Source organism: Acomys minous (genome assembly GCF_964271855.1).
Source record: "Acomys minous genome assembly, chromosome: 8".
In the NCBI taxonomy this organism is placed as follows: domain Eukaryota; kingdom Metazoa; phylum Chordata; class Mammalia; order Rodentia; family Muridae; genus Acomys; species Acomys minous.
Genome location: NC_140489.1, coordinates 118,259,736 through 118,278,716, shown reverse-complemented (window position 1 = coordinate 118,278,716; position 18,981 = coordinate 118,259,736). Strand labels below are relative to the sequence as shown.

The 18,981-nt window shown below is 44.1% G+C and overlaps 1 protein-coding gene across 2 annotated transcripts in view; it reads left to right on the top strand.

The window, feature by feature from the left end:
- Positions 1 to 6,588: 6,588 nt before the first annotated feature.
- The window catches only part of SRBD1 (S1 RNA binding domain 1), a 160,294-nt gene continuing 147,901 nt past the window's right edge, over positions 6,589 to 18,981 (top strand). The window contains exons 1-4 of one of the 2 annotated variants that reach the window (XM_084793143.1): positions 6,589 to 6,698; positions 10,831 to 10,910; positions 14,285 to 14,456; positions 17,067 to 17,438. In XM_084793143.1, the coding sequence (XP_084649269.1) occupies positions 10,831 to 10,910; positions 14,285 to 14,456; positions 17,067 to 17,438 (624 nt within the window). In that variant the 5' untranslated portion in view covers positions 6,589 to 6,698. The remainder of the gene's footprint in view (positions 6,699 to 10,830; positions 10,911 to 14,284; positions 14,457 to 17,066; positions 17,439 to 18,981) is intronic. The other variant, XM_084793144.1, reaches the window with a different exon arrangement.

The following is an 18,981-nucleotide window of genomic DNA, read 5'->3' as shown; positions in this document are numbered from 1 at the left end:
GACACCAGTGCACATGAAATAAAAATTATAAATTATTTTAAAAATCAGCTCAACGTTAGACCATCACTTTTGGATTACACTGCTGCTTCCAGGCCAAGTCTGAGAACTCCATCTATCAGTCCAGGTTACTTAGCAAGACTTACTGAAAAGGGTATTCTGGGGTGACTGGACTTGGCGGCTCCCTGCAGGTAGGGCAGCATGGTTGGAGGGTGCCCTTCCTCTGGCTGCTTCTCCGGAATGAGGCCTAGGTGCCTGTGCGGGACGACTTGGTTCCTCCTCAGAGCGACTCCTAGGAGAGGCAGAAGCTGCCAGCCGCTGTGGTGCCAAGGGAAACTGAAGGTGAAAATCGTGGCTGGTCGCCATTTGCCGGTGATGGACCAGTTACCTGACGGATGTCTTCATGGAGTCATCTCTACAATGAATAAGACAAGGAGTTTTAATAACTGGATCTTCATGTAAACGTTCATGCTACACATTGGCTAAACTGTGCTGTCACTTTGTGTTCATTCAAGAGTCTGAGGGAGCAAGGAGAGAAAAATAAATACATATTTAATCCATGGGGGGGGGTACACTGGGGGGATGGAGAGATGGCTCAGAGGTTAAGAGCACTAGTTGCTCTTCCAGAAGTCCTAGGTTCAATTCCAAGCACCCACGTGGTGGCTCACAACCATCTGTGATGAGATTTGGTGCCCTTTTCTGGCATGCAGACATACATGTAGGCAGAACACTGGAAACATAATAAATAAATAAATAAATAAATATATTTTTTAAAAGTGTATCAGGAATCCCTTCTCTATTTGTGAAACAGAGGCAGCCCCCTTTTGTGTACCAATCTTTTAGCTTTTTTCCCCAATAAATTTCTAAATTACTGGCTGAACTGCTCAAAGAAGTTCACTGAGGCAATGGGTTTTACTGTCTTTGACTGGGAGCTCCTGATGGAGCGGGAACTGATATACACACTCATAAAATCAGATCCATACGGATTTGTACATTGTGTAACTAGAAACTCTCCTCCATTATTACTATTTGTAGTTGTCAGGTCTCTCCAGAGAAATGGAGCCGATGTGATGGATACATTGATGAGCTATGTAGGTAGGTAAGTAGGGAGGCATATGGACAGGGTCTATTACAGGAAATGGTTCGTGCACTTATGGAGGCTGTCCTGCAAAAGCCCATCCACAATCTAGACAATCAGGGAAGCCTCAGAATCTAACCTGGGAAACTGGAGGACGAAAGGATGCAAGTCCTAGAATTCCAAGGGTAGAGACTTTGGGTATAGCATCCAAGGGCAGGATAAAAGGGATGGTCCAGCTACAGAAAACAGCATTTTCTTCTTCTTCTCCTTCTTCTCCTTCTTCTCCTCCTTCTCCTTCTCCTTCTCCTTTTTCTTCTTCTTCTTCTTCTTCTTCTTCTTCTTCTTCTTCTTCTTCTTCTTCTTCTTCTTCACCTTTTTGGTCTATTCAGGCCCCAGACAAGTGGAGAGTGCTCACCCACATCCTATGGAGGATTGCTCCTCATCTAATAAGAACAAATGTAACCATCCTTGGGAAACACACAGAAATAACACCTTCTATCTAGCAGATTGATACCTAAAATCAGTGCAGCTTCAAAAGTTTGAATGATGCTTTCTGTGTGACAGGAGCTTCCACTGTGTTTCTGGTATGAGGGAAGGTTTCCTTTACTATGGTCTAGGTGTTGGTCCACTATTATTTGTCAAACATTAGTTACCACACAGGTAGACAGTGGGTGTTAAAAATGATCAAGTCTTTATCTTTAGACTCAAATATCTTGGCATTAGGTTCCAAGGATTTTTGTTCACAGGAAGCCAACAGAGAAATTATTCTTTGGATTTTAGAGACAGGGTTTCTCTGTGTAGCCTTGGCTGTCCTGGACTCACTTTGTAGACCAAGCTGGCCTCGAACTCATTGATCCGCCTGCCTCTGCCTCCTGAGTGCTGGGATTAAAGGCGTACACCACCGTACCCAGCGAGAAAATAATTTTATTATACTTCAAATTGATAAATAGGACTTTATTTAGTATTGGAGACAGTCACCATTTATAGAGAAACTCAATGGTTCAAAGTGCAAAGTATTGTAGGGGCCACTAGAATTGAGACAGAAAAGATCTTTAAGTTGGTGGTGTCTGAAGCAGAGGGGATGAGTGAGTTTGAATCCTGAGACTGCAGCTCAGTATCAAATGTGAACCTAGATGAATTAATTTACCTTCCTTAGCTTATCTTTTTCTCATTTATAAAAAAAGGGGATAACAAGAGCTGGAGAGATGGCTCAGAGGTTAAGAGCACTGGCTGCTCTTCCAGAGGTCCTGAGTTCAATTCCCAGTAACCACATAGTGGCTCACAACCATCTATAATGAGATCTGATGCCCTCTTCTCATGTGCATGCAGAACACTGTGTACAAAATAAGTTTTAAAAAAATTTTAAAAAGGGGGGGTATTAACAAAATGTCACTTAGTTAATATGTGAATTAAATACACAAGAACATGCAAAAAGAATTAGTTCTTGGCATCAAGTGGGTAGTCAATAATGGTACATTGTTAATATTATTTTTTATGTTCTCCCCAGAGACATAAAGCCCAGAGGAAGATCTGACAAGCAAGGCAGTAACACACAAACAGTAGGAGCCGGTGAGTGCCACAGGAGAGCGAGCTGTACATTTGGGGACAATCAAAATAAACAACATCCAAGTAAATACCAAACACATTGAATTTACTTCAGAATAGGCGGGTGTCCAGTATTCCAGGCTGTGCGTCTAAAGCAGTGAGCTTCCTGGAACTCAGTATGTAAGGCCCAGAGGTAAACAAGAGATTGTGCAAGGGCTGAAAGAGAGAAGGCAGTTTTATATGGTGGGGCCTGGTTTATACTCAAGCTATTACAAATTCCCCTTGACAGTTTGCTGTGGGAGTGGCTTTCTTGCAAAATCCCAAGGGGAATGGCCTTTGGATAGCCTTGCTTGCCTTCCGAGGAAGCCACCTCAGGCATATTTTAGTTTTAGATGATTCTTCCCCAACTTTTATTTTTTTCCCCAGATGTCTGATGTCTAAAACCTTACAAGTTTTGTTACTTTTTGTTACTTTAATTTAGTAAATTTTCTGTTTTCTCCCCCCTCTCCTTTTCTCTTAATAATATTTTTATTGATTATTTGGGAATTTCACATCATGAACTCTTATCACACTCACTTCCCAGTCTTCTCAGACCCACCCCTATCCTTGCGACTTACCCCCAAAAGAAGGAAGAAGAAGAAGAAGAAGAAGAAGAAGAAGAAGAAGAAGAAGAAGAAGAAGAAGAGGAAGAAGACAAGTTCAATTTGGGTTATTCATATATTCATTGAATTATAGTAATATTTTTTAAGTGTCCTATGTGGAAGGCAAATAATCCTGTTGTTGGTTAAGGTTCAACAATATGCTCTGCTCAACGCCCATTCTTCTCCTCCCTGTATTGTATGGCTGTTACCTGCTTTGTGCAAGCCATGAATCTAGCTGGCTTGCTTGGTTTTATCAAGTTTCTAGACTTGTTTGCAAATTTCTTCAGGGAATGAATCATGATGAAACACTTTGTAGAGCCATGCCATTAATCCTAGCACTTAGGCGGCAGAGGCAGGTAGATCTCTGAGTTCCAGGCCAGCCTAGTCTACAAAGCAAGTTCCAGGACAGTCAGGGCTACAAAGAGACTCTCTGTCTCAAACAAACAAACAAACAAACAAACAAACAACACATACTTTGTAGAACAGCCATTCACCTGGACCCTTACTATTTTCTCTACCTTTCACATGTCTAACACAATGCAGCACCAAAAGAAAGTGAATGTTAAACTCTTCGTTGTTGGTTTCATCGCCTGCATTGTCTTCTGATAGCCCTGGACTGTCATATGTTCCGTGTAAACCGAGGAGCAGATTAAGATTTTAGTAGACACTTCTAGACTTCCTAGAACTAATTACAAAATATAAGACTAATGTAGTGGATATAAACATGTTTCTGTTTTGATCTCAAATATGGGATAGGTATTGGATGTAAACATATTTTGTTTTGACCCCAAGTATGGGATGGGAACAGACTTGCAGCGAACAGGTGACGTTTATCCACTTAGAAGCTGACCACTTCATGGTGGGGCTTGGTTTTTGCCAGCTGAAAAACATTCTAGTACAGACTCTGAGAGGTTATATATATATATATACCCAAAACAGGAGGCTGGGCTTTTTGGGTCTTGGTATTGTTTGGGCTCCGGCTTCTGGTTGCTCCACGTTCCAGAAGTAAGTTTGGTGGAATTGCTGGTCTGCTGAAATCCTGTTGACTACACCAGGGAAATCATTCCCAGGAACTGAATCCAACAAGATCTATTTCCCCTGTTCCCATCAACCTCCTTTCTCTCCTATCTAGGGTAGGTGGGTTGGAAGGGAGGTATAAGCATTTAAGGAACCCCAAATAAAGTAGGTTTGGAAAGGTTGGAGCCTACAGACTAGTAGTTAAGAAGAAGAAAAACAAAACAAAAGAAAAAACAAACTGTTCCTAAGATAGCTCAGAAATTTGGCTTTGGTAGCCCATAGCTTAATAACATGCGATTTGATTTATTAAGATTAAAAAGAGCCTTGCTATTCTTCCTATCACAAAAATATCTTGTAAAAATGTATGCTTACTTTGGACAGCCCCATTAGCAAGTGATCCACTCCTGGATCACTTCATACCTTGCATACCAGAGTCCCTGGTAATGATAGATTAATAAAAGAAAGCTGTGTTCTAGACTCTTCTAAAACAAGCCCTTTAAAATTTTTTTAAATTACATTTTATACTTATATATATTTATGTGTGTGTGTGTGTGTGTGTGTGTGTGTGTGTGTGTGCACATGTGTGGAGGTCAGAGGACAACTTGAAGGAGCTGGTTCTTTCCTCTCATCATGTGGACTCTGGAGTTCATCAGACTTAGTAGCAAGCACCTTTACTCACTGAGCTGCCTTGCCAGCCCATCCATGGGGTTTTGATCTGTGAAGTTATTATTTGAGACAGACTCATCTGTATCTTAGGCTGGCCTCCATCTCAGTGTGTAGTTGAGGATACATCTCTACATCTGGGAATTGTAGGCCATGCTCTGCTTGATGGATGAAATTCTCATCGAAGCCAACAACACTCTCCTTTCTCTAATTGAAAACTTCATTTCTTATGTTGTTTCTGTGAGCCTGGAGTTTACTGAGGCTGATAAAAATTATGACACTGAAAGAGAAATGATTTTTAATTTCCTCTAGGAACTGATTTTTAGATGTATTCAATGTAAACAGGAAGGATTGTTGGGAATTCTTTATAGCTCTTAAGCTGGAATGGCTGTGGAAAACTAGGTGGAATCTAGGTTGTCACAGTGGGTTTAAGATTAGGTCTCTTCCTAACCCAGAGAGCAGCATGGGAGTTTTCTGTGGTTTGGGGTACAGAGTCTGCTGTCCTCTTCACTAGGAACTGACTACGTAACAGCTTAGGCTTTTGATGGGACCAAGACAGACCAAACAAAACAAAAATCTGCCTCCTGTAGACTAAAGGTTATCTATGCCTAATTTAGTTAAAAGATAGAAGCTACTTTTGTGTCAGAGGACAACTTTGTGGAGTTGGTTCTTTCTTTACATAGGTTCCAGGGCTCCAAACTGGCTTATTAAACTTATTTGACAAGTTACATATGTCACCAGCTCTGTTTTTATTTTTTGAGCAAGGAAATCAGGGATATTGAATGTAAAGGAAAACTCGCCTGGGCTCGGGTGATTATTGTTTTCAGTGTTCTGGGTATCTTAACAGGTAGAGGGGTAGTTGGAGATGGGGCCTAAGGAAAAGGGTCCAAAGGCGAAATGCAATTTACACAAATCCTCTAGGAAGTTTCTACGAGAACTGAGCTTCCAAATGGATGTATTTGGCAGTATACCAAAGGGCCTGAGACCTGAGCCGATGATGCCGATGACTCTCCAACTAAAGTTTCTCATTAAGTAAGGTTCCCCAAAGTGTGAATAAGGATTTATCAAAGGTGGAAAAATGTAGATACTTTCATAGCGTGGTGCAAAACCCATTATTTCAGAGTTTAGAAAACAATGAAATACACTAAAAGCATCCTTAGGAATGTCACTTAAGGTTTTAAAGTGACAGCAGAGGCTAACTTCTTTTCATTTTCCACTACAAATGAATGGTGCAATGAAAAGAACCATTCCTGATTTAAAAGGAAGAAAGAAGAAGGAGAAGAAGAAGAAGAAGAAGAAGAAGAAGAAGAAGAAGAAGAAGAAGAAGAAGAAGAAGAAGAAAATAAATAAATTAAAAAAAAAAAAAAAAAGATGAGCTTGGCTTTGTGGCCGAGACTGAGGCGTGAAGAGAGTGTACAGTAGTCCAAGAGAGGTCAGAAAAAGGGAAATATAGAGTCGGAAATATAGAGGCGGATGCACATTTGCCAAATCTTAACCCCTTCCTTTGAGTAAGGGCGTAGTAACCTAACTCCTTCCAGATTCAGGTTGCAACCTTGCCCCGCCCGCCCGCGCCCCTCCCCTCCCCGCCCCCGCCCCGCCCCCTGCTCTTCCCCGCCCCCGCCCCCGTCCCCCGCCCCGCTCTGGCATTCGGGCTCCTGGGAAAGCAAGGCGGAACTTCCGGAGTTTGAAAAAACTTCCGGCGGGAACCGGAAGATTCCGCATCAGAACGCCAGTCTACTGAGTCCCCAGGCCGGAAGGTGAGCTTAGTGTTTGCTTTGGCGGCAGTGATTCGGGCTACCCCAAGTCGTCGTCCTCGCCCTGGTGTTTTGTGGGTCACTTAACGTTCTGAGTGCTCGTTTGTGAAAGAACAATTTTTAAAATGACGTTTCGTTACATTTTAGTATCAGCAATCGACACCTGAAAAAAAATCTTACCTGGCGCGACCTTTAATTGCGCTGTTAACTGTTAGCGCATGGTAGGGGTGAGAAAGCGGGGCGAATTTTTTTCCCCCTTATCCCGTAGAGTCAGAAGTGAGGGAGGAAGCGCTGTCAGATCGCGGCGCTCGGATTCATTTGCATCTTGAGTGGTGCTCTGGGCACATTGGGGGCGCTTGGACAGTGGAGGAAAAGGATGAATGAGAACGCTAAGCAGTTTCCTCAGTCTCTCCACATGGCAGCTTGTCGTTAATATATGTGCAGTGAGAAACAAGGATGGTCTTGGTACTTGGGGCTCTTAGTCCTAGGACCTTTGCCTTATAAGTAACTCTACCTTTTGGGTAAACCATTTAATCCCATTCAGTCTCAAGAATCTCATTCATAAAAGAACACGGCAGAATATTTACTTTTCTTTCTTTCCTTCTCTTTCTTCCTCCTCCTCTTCTTATTTTCTTTTTTTTTTTTTGCCCCCCCCCCCCCGAGATAGAGTTTCTCTGTGTAATAGTCTTGGCTGTCCTCTTTGTAGACCAGGCTGGCCTTTAACTCATAGAGATCCTCCTGCCTCCGCCTCCCGGGTGCTGGGATTAAAGGCTTGCACTAGCAAGCCTGTCCAGCAAGGGTTTTTCATAGTGAGGGCTGGCTGTTACTCTCCTGCTAGGTAGGCATTTGTTTTTGTTTGTTTGTTTGTTTTTAAAAATCATTTGAGGATCTCTGCTGACATTTGAAGCACTTTTGCTGGTTCTCTCTCTTTTCTCTTAGAACAGTGGTTCTCAGCCTGTGGGTTGCTATCCCCTTGCAGGTTGACTGATCCTGTCACAGGGGTCGAATATCAGATACCCTGCATATTAAATATTTACGATTCATAACAGTAACAAAGTCACAGTTACGAAGTAGCAGTGAAAATAACCTGCATTCCAGAAGAGGGCAGTTAAGTAAACCGGTTACTTGACCTCAAGCAGTGAGATACAGCAACAGTTGACCTGACTGCTAGATCACTGAGGGGCAGGAATTAGTTTGTACAGACTGACTGCTGCGTAGAGGGAGGATTTGTGTCCAATAAGGCGTGGTGGAACAGGATGGAAATTTTATTCTGCTACTTTAGAATAATGTGCAATCAAAACCTATCGCTAGTTTAGTTTTGGAGTTTTCTGTTTAATGTTGATGAGCTTGAGTTGACTGAAATACCTCAAACTGTACAAAGCCAAACCTTGGATGGAGGTGGTCCTGATGCTACTGTGTGCTGTAGGTTGGGATGGTTAGAGGGCTTGTAGGTTGCGAGCATGTAAGGTGAGCATGGAAGGCTGCTTGATGGGGAGCTCGGCACCTTTAGATTTCGCCTCCACTGTTTTCTTTTTTGATGCAGGGTCTCCAGTGGCACAATCTGATATTGACCTCTGACCTTGCCTCTTCTTACCAGCACCTTTAGATTTTTAGGCAGGGATCAGATTCCCTACAGGAGAAGTCTTCCCATTCTCTTTCATGGAGGACAAGGATCTAACTGGTGGCTTTTTTCTTTCTTTTTTTTTTCTTTTCGTTTCTTTTTTTGGTTTTTTAAGACAGGGTTTCTCTGAGTACCCTTGACTGTCCAGGAACTCACTTTGTAGACCAGACTGGCCTGGGACTCAGAGATCCACCTGCCCCTGCCTCTGAGCACCGGGACTAAAGGTAGGCACCACCACACCTGGTTTGCTTGCTTTTGAGACAGGGTGTGTTGTATGCCAGGGCGCCTTTGACCTCACTGTGAGGCTGAGAACAAGCTTAGGCTCCCTCTCCTTCTGCCTGCACCTCCCAGGTGCTGCCTGCCATTTCTGCTTTACAAAGGGTTAGGGATGGAGCCCAGGATTTCATGCTCACCAGGCAAGCACTCTCCCAGCTGACCTGGGTCCCCAACCCTGAGTGGTGATTTTTAGGGGGGATTTAGAAACTACTTTCGATGGTTTCTATGTTTACACATGTATTTTGTTGTCTTCTACTGACTCTGTTCTGGGAAAGACACTTCTCCACTTTTTGTGGGTTATTTGCCTAGTAACATGTGGGCTAGGGCACCTAGAAAGATCTTTTTGTCAGAGTATACCCAGCTCCAGATCCCTTGGTCCTAAGGACGTCAGAAATGATTTCTGCTGTTTGTCTGTCTTTCTTTTTTGTTCATTTTGTTCATCCATCTGTCCTCCCTCCCTCACTTCCTTCCTTCTTAACTTTTTAAAAAATTAAAAAAAAAATTAAAGGAGACTGAAGGATAAATTGATTTGGTTCTCAATGCCCCAGTTACTGACTGTCCCAACCAGCAGGACCAGTAATTACGGGGTCGCGAGGGGAGCCATACCTGAGGGATGGGACAAGTAAGAGAGAGCCGAGACCAAGTAGCGCTCCTATCAAGGTCTGTTTATTGAATCAAAAGCAAAAGCTTATATGGGGTGGAGTCAGTAGCTAAGCAGCAGGGGTCGGGCCCCCGAGAATGCCTCCAGATGATCCCAGCAGGGGAACATCCTGTGGTTTATCTCTGAACACTATCTCTCTGAAAGTCCCGAGCTATCCTGCTGAACAACATCTGCAGGGGGTGAAAGGAAGAAGTTATGCAGAGGCTGAAAGGAGGAAATTAGCTTTGGAATGGGGCATCAGTATTTTGCCATAGCCAGTAGATTCTTTTAGCCTTGAGTGACCCTGGGCTGGCTCCGAACAGACCAGCCCCCACAATAAAGCACAACAAGTGTCTAACTGCTGACCTCCAACGAGGTCAGCTAGTTTCTGGTGAATGGCAGACTTCTGGAGAAATAGGAACCTAGGTTCTGACAAGATGGTTGAACATTGGCCATGTAGCCCGTCCCCAACAACTGACTTGGGATTTTAATTTTTATATAATAACCTCTGTTAATCTTTTTGCATTTGAGTTTTGAGTCATGCCCAGTGACACCTGTGTTCTCTTTTCCTATTCAATGTTCTGAAGATGACCCTCCCCCTATAACCAAAGGAATTAAAAAAAAAAAGAGCGAAGGAAGAGATGGGAGATTATCTATCCTATGTGCTGCTAGCTTATATGACTGCTTTTCTTCTGTTCTACACAAGTCTGCTTTGTGGCTCTGCACTCACTGGGTGGAGCTGCTGGAAAACCATGTTCCTCTTTGGGAGGACCTCTTTAGTATTTCTGTGAGGTGTTAGCTTGTTGCCTCTTCTTATACCTGCTGTTACAACCAGAGGCCTACCCTACTCCCACTGGTCCAGGAACTTGTTTAAAAGATTCTAAACATGACAGCTAATGCGTGTTTATGATTTGGCAAATATCTTTGGGTAATAAATGCTTATCAGTTTATATAAATTCACTTACTTATTGTATTATGTGATATCTTTTGTCATTTATCTTAACTTTTTTTTTTCTCTTGTGCTGAGCCTTTGAATATGGTGAATATTTCTGGTGGCATTCTGGTTACTCATTTATCTTGCATGAGGATGTTTGGTTTGTTTTAGGAATCACCTTGCAGCTTCCTCAGTTGATTGGCAGTTTGACCTCTAACTTTGTGATGACACTTCTACTTTAATGTTATGAGAAGATACGAAAGAAAAAAAAATAGTTCTTATATTTGAGAAACAGTTTAATAGATGACTTTGTAATTTGTTGACTGGCAGTCATTATAAAATGATATGTGAAGAATAGTCAAGCCTTTAATTCTAAAATAAACTTATTACTGTATAGGGTCTTGTATTTTTCAAGAGATGTCCCCACACTCAGAAGTTTTTTGAGACCCTTGTAAGGCCGCTGGGTCCCTTTCTGACCACCAGGCTACATCCTGTTTGAAGCCAGTGTTTGGGCTTGCAGATAAACCTTTTATTTTTCTGCTTTCTGTGGCATTTTCTAACAGCAAAGCCTTTGGAGTGTTAGTTTTGAATGGAGAGTCATTTTGTAGCCTGACGAAATGATGTAACTATTCGTGTCCTGCTGACTTTGTTCCATTTCTTCCAGATGTCTTCATTGCCAAGAAGAGCGAAAACACAGGCCAAGAGTGTGGGACCCACAGATGAACTTTCCTTCTTCTCTGAGTTGTAAGCATATTAGTGCACTGTGTTGGGGGAGTGGTGGCTGTTTTAAGAGTAGTGTAGACTCTCACTTAGAAACGCTGTGATCCAGGAGAGCGAGTAGCTAGCTAACCCATACGCAGTGTTTCCTCTGGGCAGGCACACAGTTGTTTACATTGCTTCAGAGTAGAGCTCTTGCTCGTGCGGCATTGCCACTGTGTGTAGGGTCACCTTTTGTGTTGGTGGCTGCCTGATGCTTTGTAGGATGGTTACTGGCATCTGTGTCCTCTACCAAATAGATGGCAAATAGTTCTTGGTGTAACAATCAAAAATGTCTTTAGACAAGGCCAAATGTTCCAGGGGCTCAAAATCATCCTCAGTTGAAAATCATTGCTATAAAGTATCATCTAACATATGCCTCTGACATTTGTTAAAGAAGTAAGGGATTGATGTTAGGGCATAGGACTGTTGTTGTAAGGAAAATTTAAAGCAGGTCAGGGGGTAGGGAGCATACTGTGTGCTTGTGGTAGAGGGGCATTTTGGATAGAGTAGACATGGTGTGCTTTGTAGGATATACCAAGAGATCCATTTGAGATTGCTAGATGCTGTGGTTGAGATAAATGTCCCCCAAAGGTCACTACTAGGGTAATGGTATTTGGAGGTGGTCGGACCTTTAAGAGTTGTGGGCTAAACCGGGTGTGGTGGCGCACACCTTTAATCCCAGCACTCAGGAGGCAGAGGCAGGCAGATCACTTTGAGTTTGAGGCCAGCCTGGTCTACAAAGTGAGTCCAGGACAGCCAAGGCTACAGAGAGAAACCCTGTCTCAAAAAATCAAAAAATCAAAAAATCAAAAAAAAAAAAAAAAAAAAGAGTTGTGGGCTAGTCTGAAGCTCTTAGGTCACCAAAGGCAAGCCCACCAAGAGAACTGTAGCGCCCTGGCCTTCTTCTCTTTGCTCTTGCCTCAAGCTCTGAATGTGGTTAAGCATATTTATTCCTGCCTTTCCCACCTGCTGTCTTCATCAGAGCCCCAAGCCAATGGGGCCATTGGATTTTGGAATTGAACCTCCAATGCTGATAGATAAGCCATTTATTAAGTTAAGTTATATCAATGTATGTCAGTGTAGTGACCTAAAGCTTACAAACAAGGAGTACACCTCAGAGCAAGATTTAGATTACTTTAGAAACTGAGAAAGCAGCAAACACAAAGACCCCGAGACAGCAGTGAGTCAGTGTTTGGGGGCGCAGCAGGAGCAGTGTGGCCAGTTAGGAGCCGTCATATCAGAGTGTGACAGGAATAAGATTGCAACCAGTGGGATTTTAGGGTCTCTGAGGAGGGGCTAGGGCTTTACTTTGAAGGACGTTAGGAAACCACTGGAGTACTGTGGGCAGCGACCTGACCTGATCTGGCTCATCTTTCTAAAATATCTTGATGGCTCCTTGATATGTAACCGGCTATGAGGGGGGCAGGAACAGGTGTGTGAGGGTGGAGCAGGAGCTTGCTGTAGAAGTGGGAATGGCGAGACACCGTCCGCCTTGGGTAGACTCCTGAAGCAAGAGTAGAGAGGACATGGTCAGACCATGTTCTGCTTTCTGGGAAGACCAGAGGCATAGGTATGAGTGTTAAAACCAAGATTCTATTTTGTAGTTAGCAAGTTGGTGTGGTTGCTAGACATCTACCTGAATGTAGATCTGCAAGGGGAAGTGTCCTCTGCAGATGTAAAATTGTGATTTCTTTATTGACTTATAGGATAAGACATAAACTAGAGAGAGAGTCTGAGGACTAAGACCCTGGGCTGTCAACACTTCGAGGCTGGGGAGAGAAAGGACTGAAGCGAGGCGTGCGATGGGGGTGCTCTGCAGCGGGCAGCTCCCGTGGGCTGGGCGATGAGCTCTGCCTAGCTGCCTTGGGCTGCTTCCTGGGTAACAAGTGACTTTGGGTCCTTGTGATTTCTTCATAATAATGAAAAACAACAACAACAACAACAACAACAACAAAACCCCTGCACTATTAGCAATATACACATATGAAGTAGGGTTAGTTAGCAGTCCTGCTTGATAAGCCATTAGACAGTAGGGAGGAAAGATACCCTGTTCGGTTGACAGTAGGAGGGGACCCCACGTTCCTTTGTCTCCCCCTTGCCTTTTCCTTTTCCCCCTCCCCCCTTTATTCTTCCCTCTTCCTTTTTTTCCTTTCCCTCCTCTTTTTCCCCTTTGCTTTCTGTTCTCTTTCTTTCCCTTTACCCCTTTTAGTGTGTGTGTGTGTACCCGTGTGTGTGTGTGTGTGTGTGTGTGTGTGTGTGTGTGTGTGTACCCACGTGTATGTGTGTGTGTACACGTGTGTGTGTGTGTGTGTGTGTGTGTGTGTGTGTGTGTATGGGTGTGTAGGGTAGAGCATGGTCAGAACTTCTGATTCTCCTGCCCTCAGACTCCCGAGTACTCAGAGGATTATCTGGTAGAACACAAGTTTTTGGGGGTTTTTTTGTTTTTTGTTTTTAAGCTAGCTTCTGCTTTTAATAATTACAAATGATGTCTTTAGGACAATATATATCACACGTACATATGAAATACAATAATACATTGGCCAGGTTCTACATGAACACAGGTTTTTAAATTAGTTCCCTTTGAACCTACTCTTTTAGTGATTTTGTTTTGTGTTCTGCTTAGTCTCAAGCTGCTTACCAAGCTCTGAAAAGAACTTTTGGATGATGTCAGTGGGTTGGCCTGCCATCTTGTTTTCTTGGAACATGATTTAGCTGAGAAGTCATCTAGATAGGTTCTTTCCTCTCGGCAGAACTGAGACTATTCAGGAACTCAGACAGTCTCACTGATTGATCTCAGGTCACTCTGCCCACCTGTTCCGACATCTTGGGCTGGAGGGCTGTGCCTTCTCTGCTTCTGATGTGAGTTTGATTCTCAGTTAGAGAAGCAGCGTGGTCCAGTCTATTCAGGGCGAAGATCTATTCTGTGGAAGGAAAAGTGGTCAATAAAAGAGCTGAAGAGTCTTGGTGCTGGCTTCTTATGCAGCTTAGGGTGTTTTAAAAGCTATTTCCCAGTCTTTTCATTGTTTGAATAACTTAGTGCATTTTAAATGGATTTGATTGGCATTAGGAACTTAAGTGCTTTTTATGGTTAAGATTGAAAGGCTCACATTGACAATGGTGTGACATGGCCCAGTATGTTACTTAAGGCACTGACTGAATTTCTGTCATGTGGTGTGGGAAGGAGTGCATGGCTCTCCGGTCACCTGTTCAATTCTTAGCAATGCTGTTCACAGCCTGTGTTTCCATCACTGCATTTTATAGCACACATTTCCAGCTACCACTTAAGAAGCTTGTGTCTCTTTTTCCCTTTGTCATCTGGTTCATTTTTCCTGGAAGTTCTCCTGTTGATTTACTTCTAGGTCATCTGGCTCTGAAGAAGATGACAAGGAAGATAGCATTTGGGAGCCTCAGAGGAAAGTCCCCAGAAACCGGAAACAGCCTGCTTCCAAGGAATCCAAACGAAAGCAGGGACCTCGGGGGAAGAAGAGCACCCCATCGGTGGATGATGTGGCAACAGTTAAGGAGGAGCTGGTAGGTGGGGTTGTAGATGTGGGAAGGCCTGGGTTTTTTTCCACATGGGGAGGGGCTGTCTCTTTCTCTTTATACACAGCAGGACAGACCATATAAATGAAACGTACTTCAGGGCAGTGGCGCCCCTGTCAGAGCCTCAGGATTACTTAACCACTACACCAGCGCGTCTTCAGCTGCTTCCTCTCTCCTCTCCAAGGAGCTGGGCTGGGGGTAGAAGTGGTGGTTGGATGGTGGACTCTGCAAATACTGTGTGTACTGTTAGCAGCGGCATGCTCAACACTTCACTCTCAGGATCGTGTTGGGAGTGCTGCAGCTGCCATCCTTGTTTTACAGCTGAGAAGCCTAGGCAAGAGATGTTAAGTGGCTTCCTCCTAGAACAAAGCTAGTGAGTGCAGGACAGGGCTCTAAGTCAGCAGCTCAGAAGCCAGTGCACCTCTCAGAGGTACTTTGTGTCGCCGTGCTTGCAAGTGATGTGCGCTGAGTGCTGGCTAATAACTCGTACCTAGAAATAGTCATCATAAGCACTTGAAACTCAGAGGCTGATGTTGGGAATTAAATAGAAACTTGCCTAATGAGCACAGCTGGGACTAGGAACTAGACAAGCCCATTGGGGCTTATTGATGGCCCCTGTGGCGTGGGCTCTGGTCACCGCAGTGACACGTGCAGGGTGTGATTGTGTGGAGCTAAGGTAGGCTGCAGCAGTCATCTCCCTGAAGGCCCTCCTGTCACTGGGACTGAAGCACTCAGAATCTAGTTGTTCAGTTTTCTTTGCCTTATTAAAGATAGAAGAATGCTGGGCACAGTTGGTTTTTTGTAGACTGTTTTTGTTGCTTTGACGGCTTCCTTTATGATGGGCATGCTCTTTAGCATGCTGTGTCATTTGATTAGGCTGTGAATGTAGACCCAGCCATTTTGCCTTCCCACCCCTGTTTGGATCCACTATGTTCGAGTGCGGGTGTAGGCTCGGAGGCCGGCTGCTGTGCATTTCATGTACACGAGGTGGGCGGCGTTGGGGTAGAAGGGTCCTCACTCTGCTTCTTAGTACTCATTGGCAGTTAGAAGTTTAATTTTGACTGAAACGTTCTTGGGAGCTATGTTTGTGCCATCTGTGTCGCTTGAGTGATGGAAAGCCAGCCTGTGGCTGGCTGTAGGCTCCTTAAGGGCAGCTCTTTACATTATTGTCACCATCCCCAGTGCTGAGATGATTGTCAGGTAAAGTGACACTATAGGGAGCAGTGCTCCCTATACATTGCTTCTGAATATCTGCTCAGAGAAAAAGGATGCTAGCTAGCCACAGTACTATACAGTTTTTAACCTAGTACTTGGTAAGCTGAGGCAGGAGAATTGCTGAGAGTTCAAAGTTAGTCTGGGCTCCATAATGAGTTCAAAGCAGCCAGGGCTATAGTGTAAAAACCCTATCTCAAAAAGCAAACAAAGACAAAAGAAGAAAATCTCCTGCCTTTGGCTGCTGCTGCTGCTGTTTACAGTCTCGATCTGTCTGAGCAGGTGGTAATGTAGTCTTCTGAATTTTACAAGTGTGTGGATGTTATTTGTCTCCTTCTAAATGGTTGGCTTTGATTTTATTATATTTGTTTGTTTGTTTAAAGGTTTATTTATTTATTACATATACAGTGTTCTGCCTTCATGTACACCAGAAAAGGACACCAGATCTCATTATAGATGGTTATGAGCCACCATGTGGTTGCTGGGAATTGAACTCAGGACCTGTGGAAGAGCAGTCAGTGCTCTTAACCTCTGAGCCATCTCTCCAGCCCCTGTATTTGTTTATTTATTAATTTCTGAATTTATTTAAACAAGTTTGTTTGTTTGTCAGGTCTCATGTAGCCCAGGTTGGCTGTGTGCTTGAGGATGACCTTGAGCTCCAGTCCTCTTGTCTCCTCCTCAGTTCTGGGAGTACAGGCATGTGTCACCATGGCCTGGTTTTTATGAGGGCTCCGCATGTGCTAGGCATGCGTGCTGGCAAGCACACACTCTCAGCTGAGCTTCATCTGCAGCCCTTGCTTATAACTTAATCTTGTTTTCCTGGCACATGTAGGCCTGTCACTTACTTGTTTTGTGAAATTAAACTTTATTTATAAATCATCCATCCACATGCAATTATAAGAAACAACAGGGAGAGATTCCAGGTATTCTTTATCTGGTTTTCCCCAGTGGTAACATTTTAGTGTCTTCTGTATGTATAGTAAAATATAATGACCAGGATATTAACACTGGTAAAATCCTCTGTACATGTAGAGCCCTCTGGTTTTCCATGTGTTTATTTCTGTGTGCGTGTTTGTATTTAGCACTGTGCAGTATTACTGCATGTGTGGGTTTCTGTAACCATCACAAGGATCCCTCATGTTGCCCTTTTGAATCTCCGTCAGCGCATCTCTGGCGCGTGGTGACATCCACTCTGTTAGGAAGGTTAGGTAAATGTGCTCATGTCATTTGTAACTTTGGGATGGGTCCCCACTCAGCCTAGTCTCCTTGAGGTCCGTTTAAGCTGTTGTGATGCTGCTGGTTGCTTCTTTTCTTACTTCTAAGCTATATACCAGGGCATCTGGTTCTAATGTTGCAATTCTCGTGCTTTCTTTTTGTGACTCACAGAGTAGCCCAGTGGCAATTGTCGATGCCGACTTGGAAGAGAAAAATCACAAATTGCATATGGCAAAGACGCTAAAAACTGCAGTGAAAAAACAAAAAAACACAGCTCAGAGGGCCAGAAAAAAGTTGAAAGTTGATGAGGAGACCAGCCCCGGCAGCCCCTCTGAGGGTGGAAACAGCAATATGGAGACAGCATCAAGAGGCGCCACATGGGAGGATGTGCATAAGAAGGACAGTGAGGACGACTTCACATTTGCCCAGTCCCCTCTAAAGCGGCTCAGGACTGAGGCGTGTCCTCAGGGGAGGCCTGTCAAGTGTCCTGAAAGTGCCAATGGCATCAAAGAGGATGTGGAAATGAACTGGGACATAGTACAGGTAAGAGCACTCGTGTCACTTGTGTGCTGTGACCCCTGGATTGGCACACACTGTGTTAGCTAAGGGATGTGCTGGCAGTTTTATTTATTTATTTATTTTATTTTTTTGGTTTTTTGAGACAGGGTTTCTCTATGTATCCTAGGCTGTCCTGGACTCACTTTTGTAGACCAGGCTTGCCTCAAACTCACAGCGATCCACCTTCCTCTGCCTCCCGAGTGCTGGGATTAAAGGCGTACGCCACCACGGCCAGCATGCTGGCAGTTTTGAATCCTCTTTTCAGTGTGAAAGTGATTTCTAGATTCAGGCTTTGGCCACTGTCTCTTTTCTTGGCTACACTGTTTGTAATCTGGCTTATCAGCAGCAGCTCCTGCTGGGGTGAGCTGTGCCTCAGCCTGGAAAGGTCGTGGCCTTGGTACGTTCCTGCACGTCACGGGACAGATACTTCACACTAGAGAAGGAGCCCTTAAAGGCTCACTGCTACATTTTTGCTTTGAGTTTGGATTGTGTTTCTCCATAAAAGCAGTATACATGATTAGGTCATTGGCTGTTTTTGCACCAAGTATATTAGGAACAAGACCCAGTAATGTTTTGAAGACAAATTCCTTAAGCCTGTAATCCCAGCACTGGGGGAGGCAGAGGCAGGCATGTCGCTGTGAGTCCCAGGTCAGCCTGGTCTACAGAATGAGCCCAGGGCAACCAAGACTGCACAGAGAGACCCTGTTTCAGGGCGGGTGAAGGGGCGATTCTGACTTGAGGCTTCTTCCAGGTTGCCTTTCTTTTCCTTCTGCCGCACTCCCTCCTTTTAGCTGCCTTGGGGGGATGGTAGAGACTAGCGTGGTAAGCAGCAGGTGCCTGCATGCGTGCGTGCGTGCGTGCGTGCGTGCGTGCGAGGGGAGGGTCAGAAGCCAGCTGTGGGGAAAGCTTCAGCACACGCAGAGTAGCCACGCCCAGTGCTCAGCTCAGTGTCAGTTGGAGACATGCTCACTCATTTTAAGGTCTTGAAACATTTCATGGCCTTTGCCTACTTGGAAGATATAGGTATACTAGTCTTTCCTTTGTATTCCAAGCAGTTTTGCCTCCTGTTAATTGGAAGTGAATTTATTTTTAATTGAAAAAAACAAAACAAAACAATACCAAATGCAATACATTCTGATTACTTTCTTCCCCCAAGTCCTCCCAGATTCTCCCTACTTACCGAGCTCCACGCCTTTATTCTCTCTTTAAAAAACAAAAACAAACAGAAACCCAAGAAGCACAGCCCAACGCAAAACCACAAGAAACAGAAACCAAAATATACATGAAGAAGACCAAGAAGACAAAAAAAAAAAAAAAAAAAAAGGAATGTGACTAATATACCAAGTGAGACTCCATTGGAGAAAAGGAATTTTTCCTTTGCTCGCTGTGATCAGCTGCAGGGAGCTTCTTGCTGCGGGCTGGACCCTTGTCCTCTTACACCTCTTCTTGTGGCATCTCAGCTCCTGTCTGTGACCTCGGGAAGTGGGTGTCACTGTCTCACCTTTGCTGAGCAGCCTATTGGCAGCTT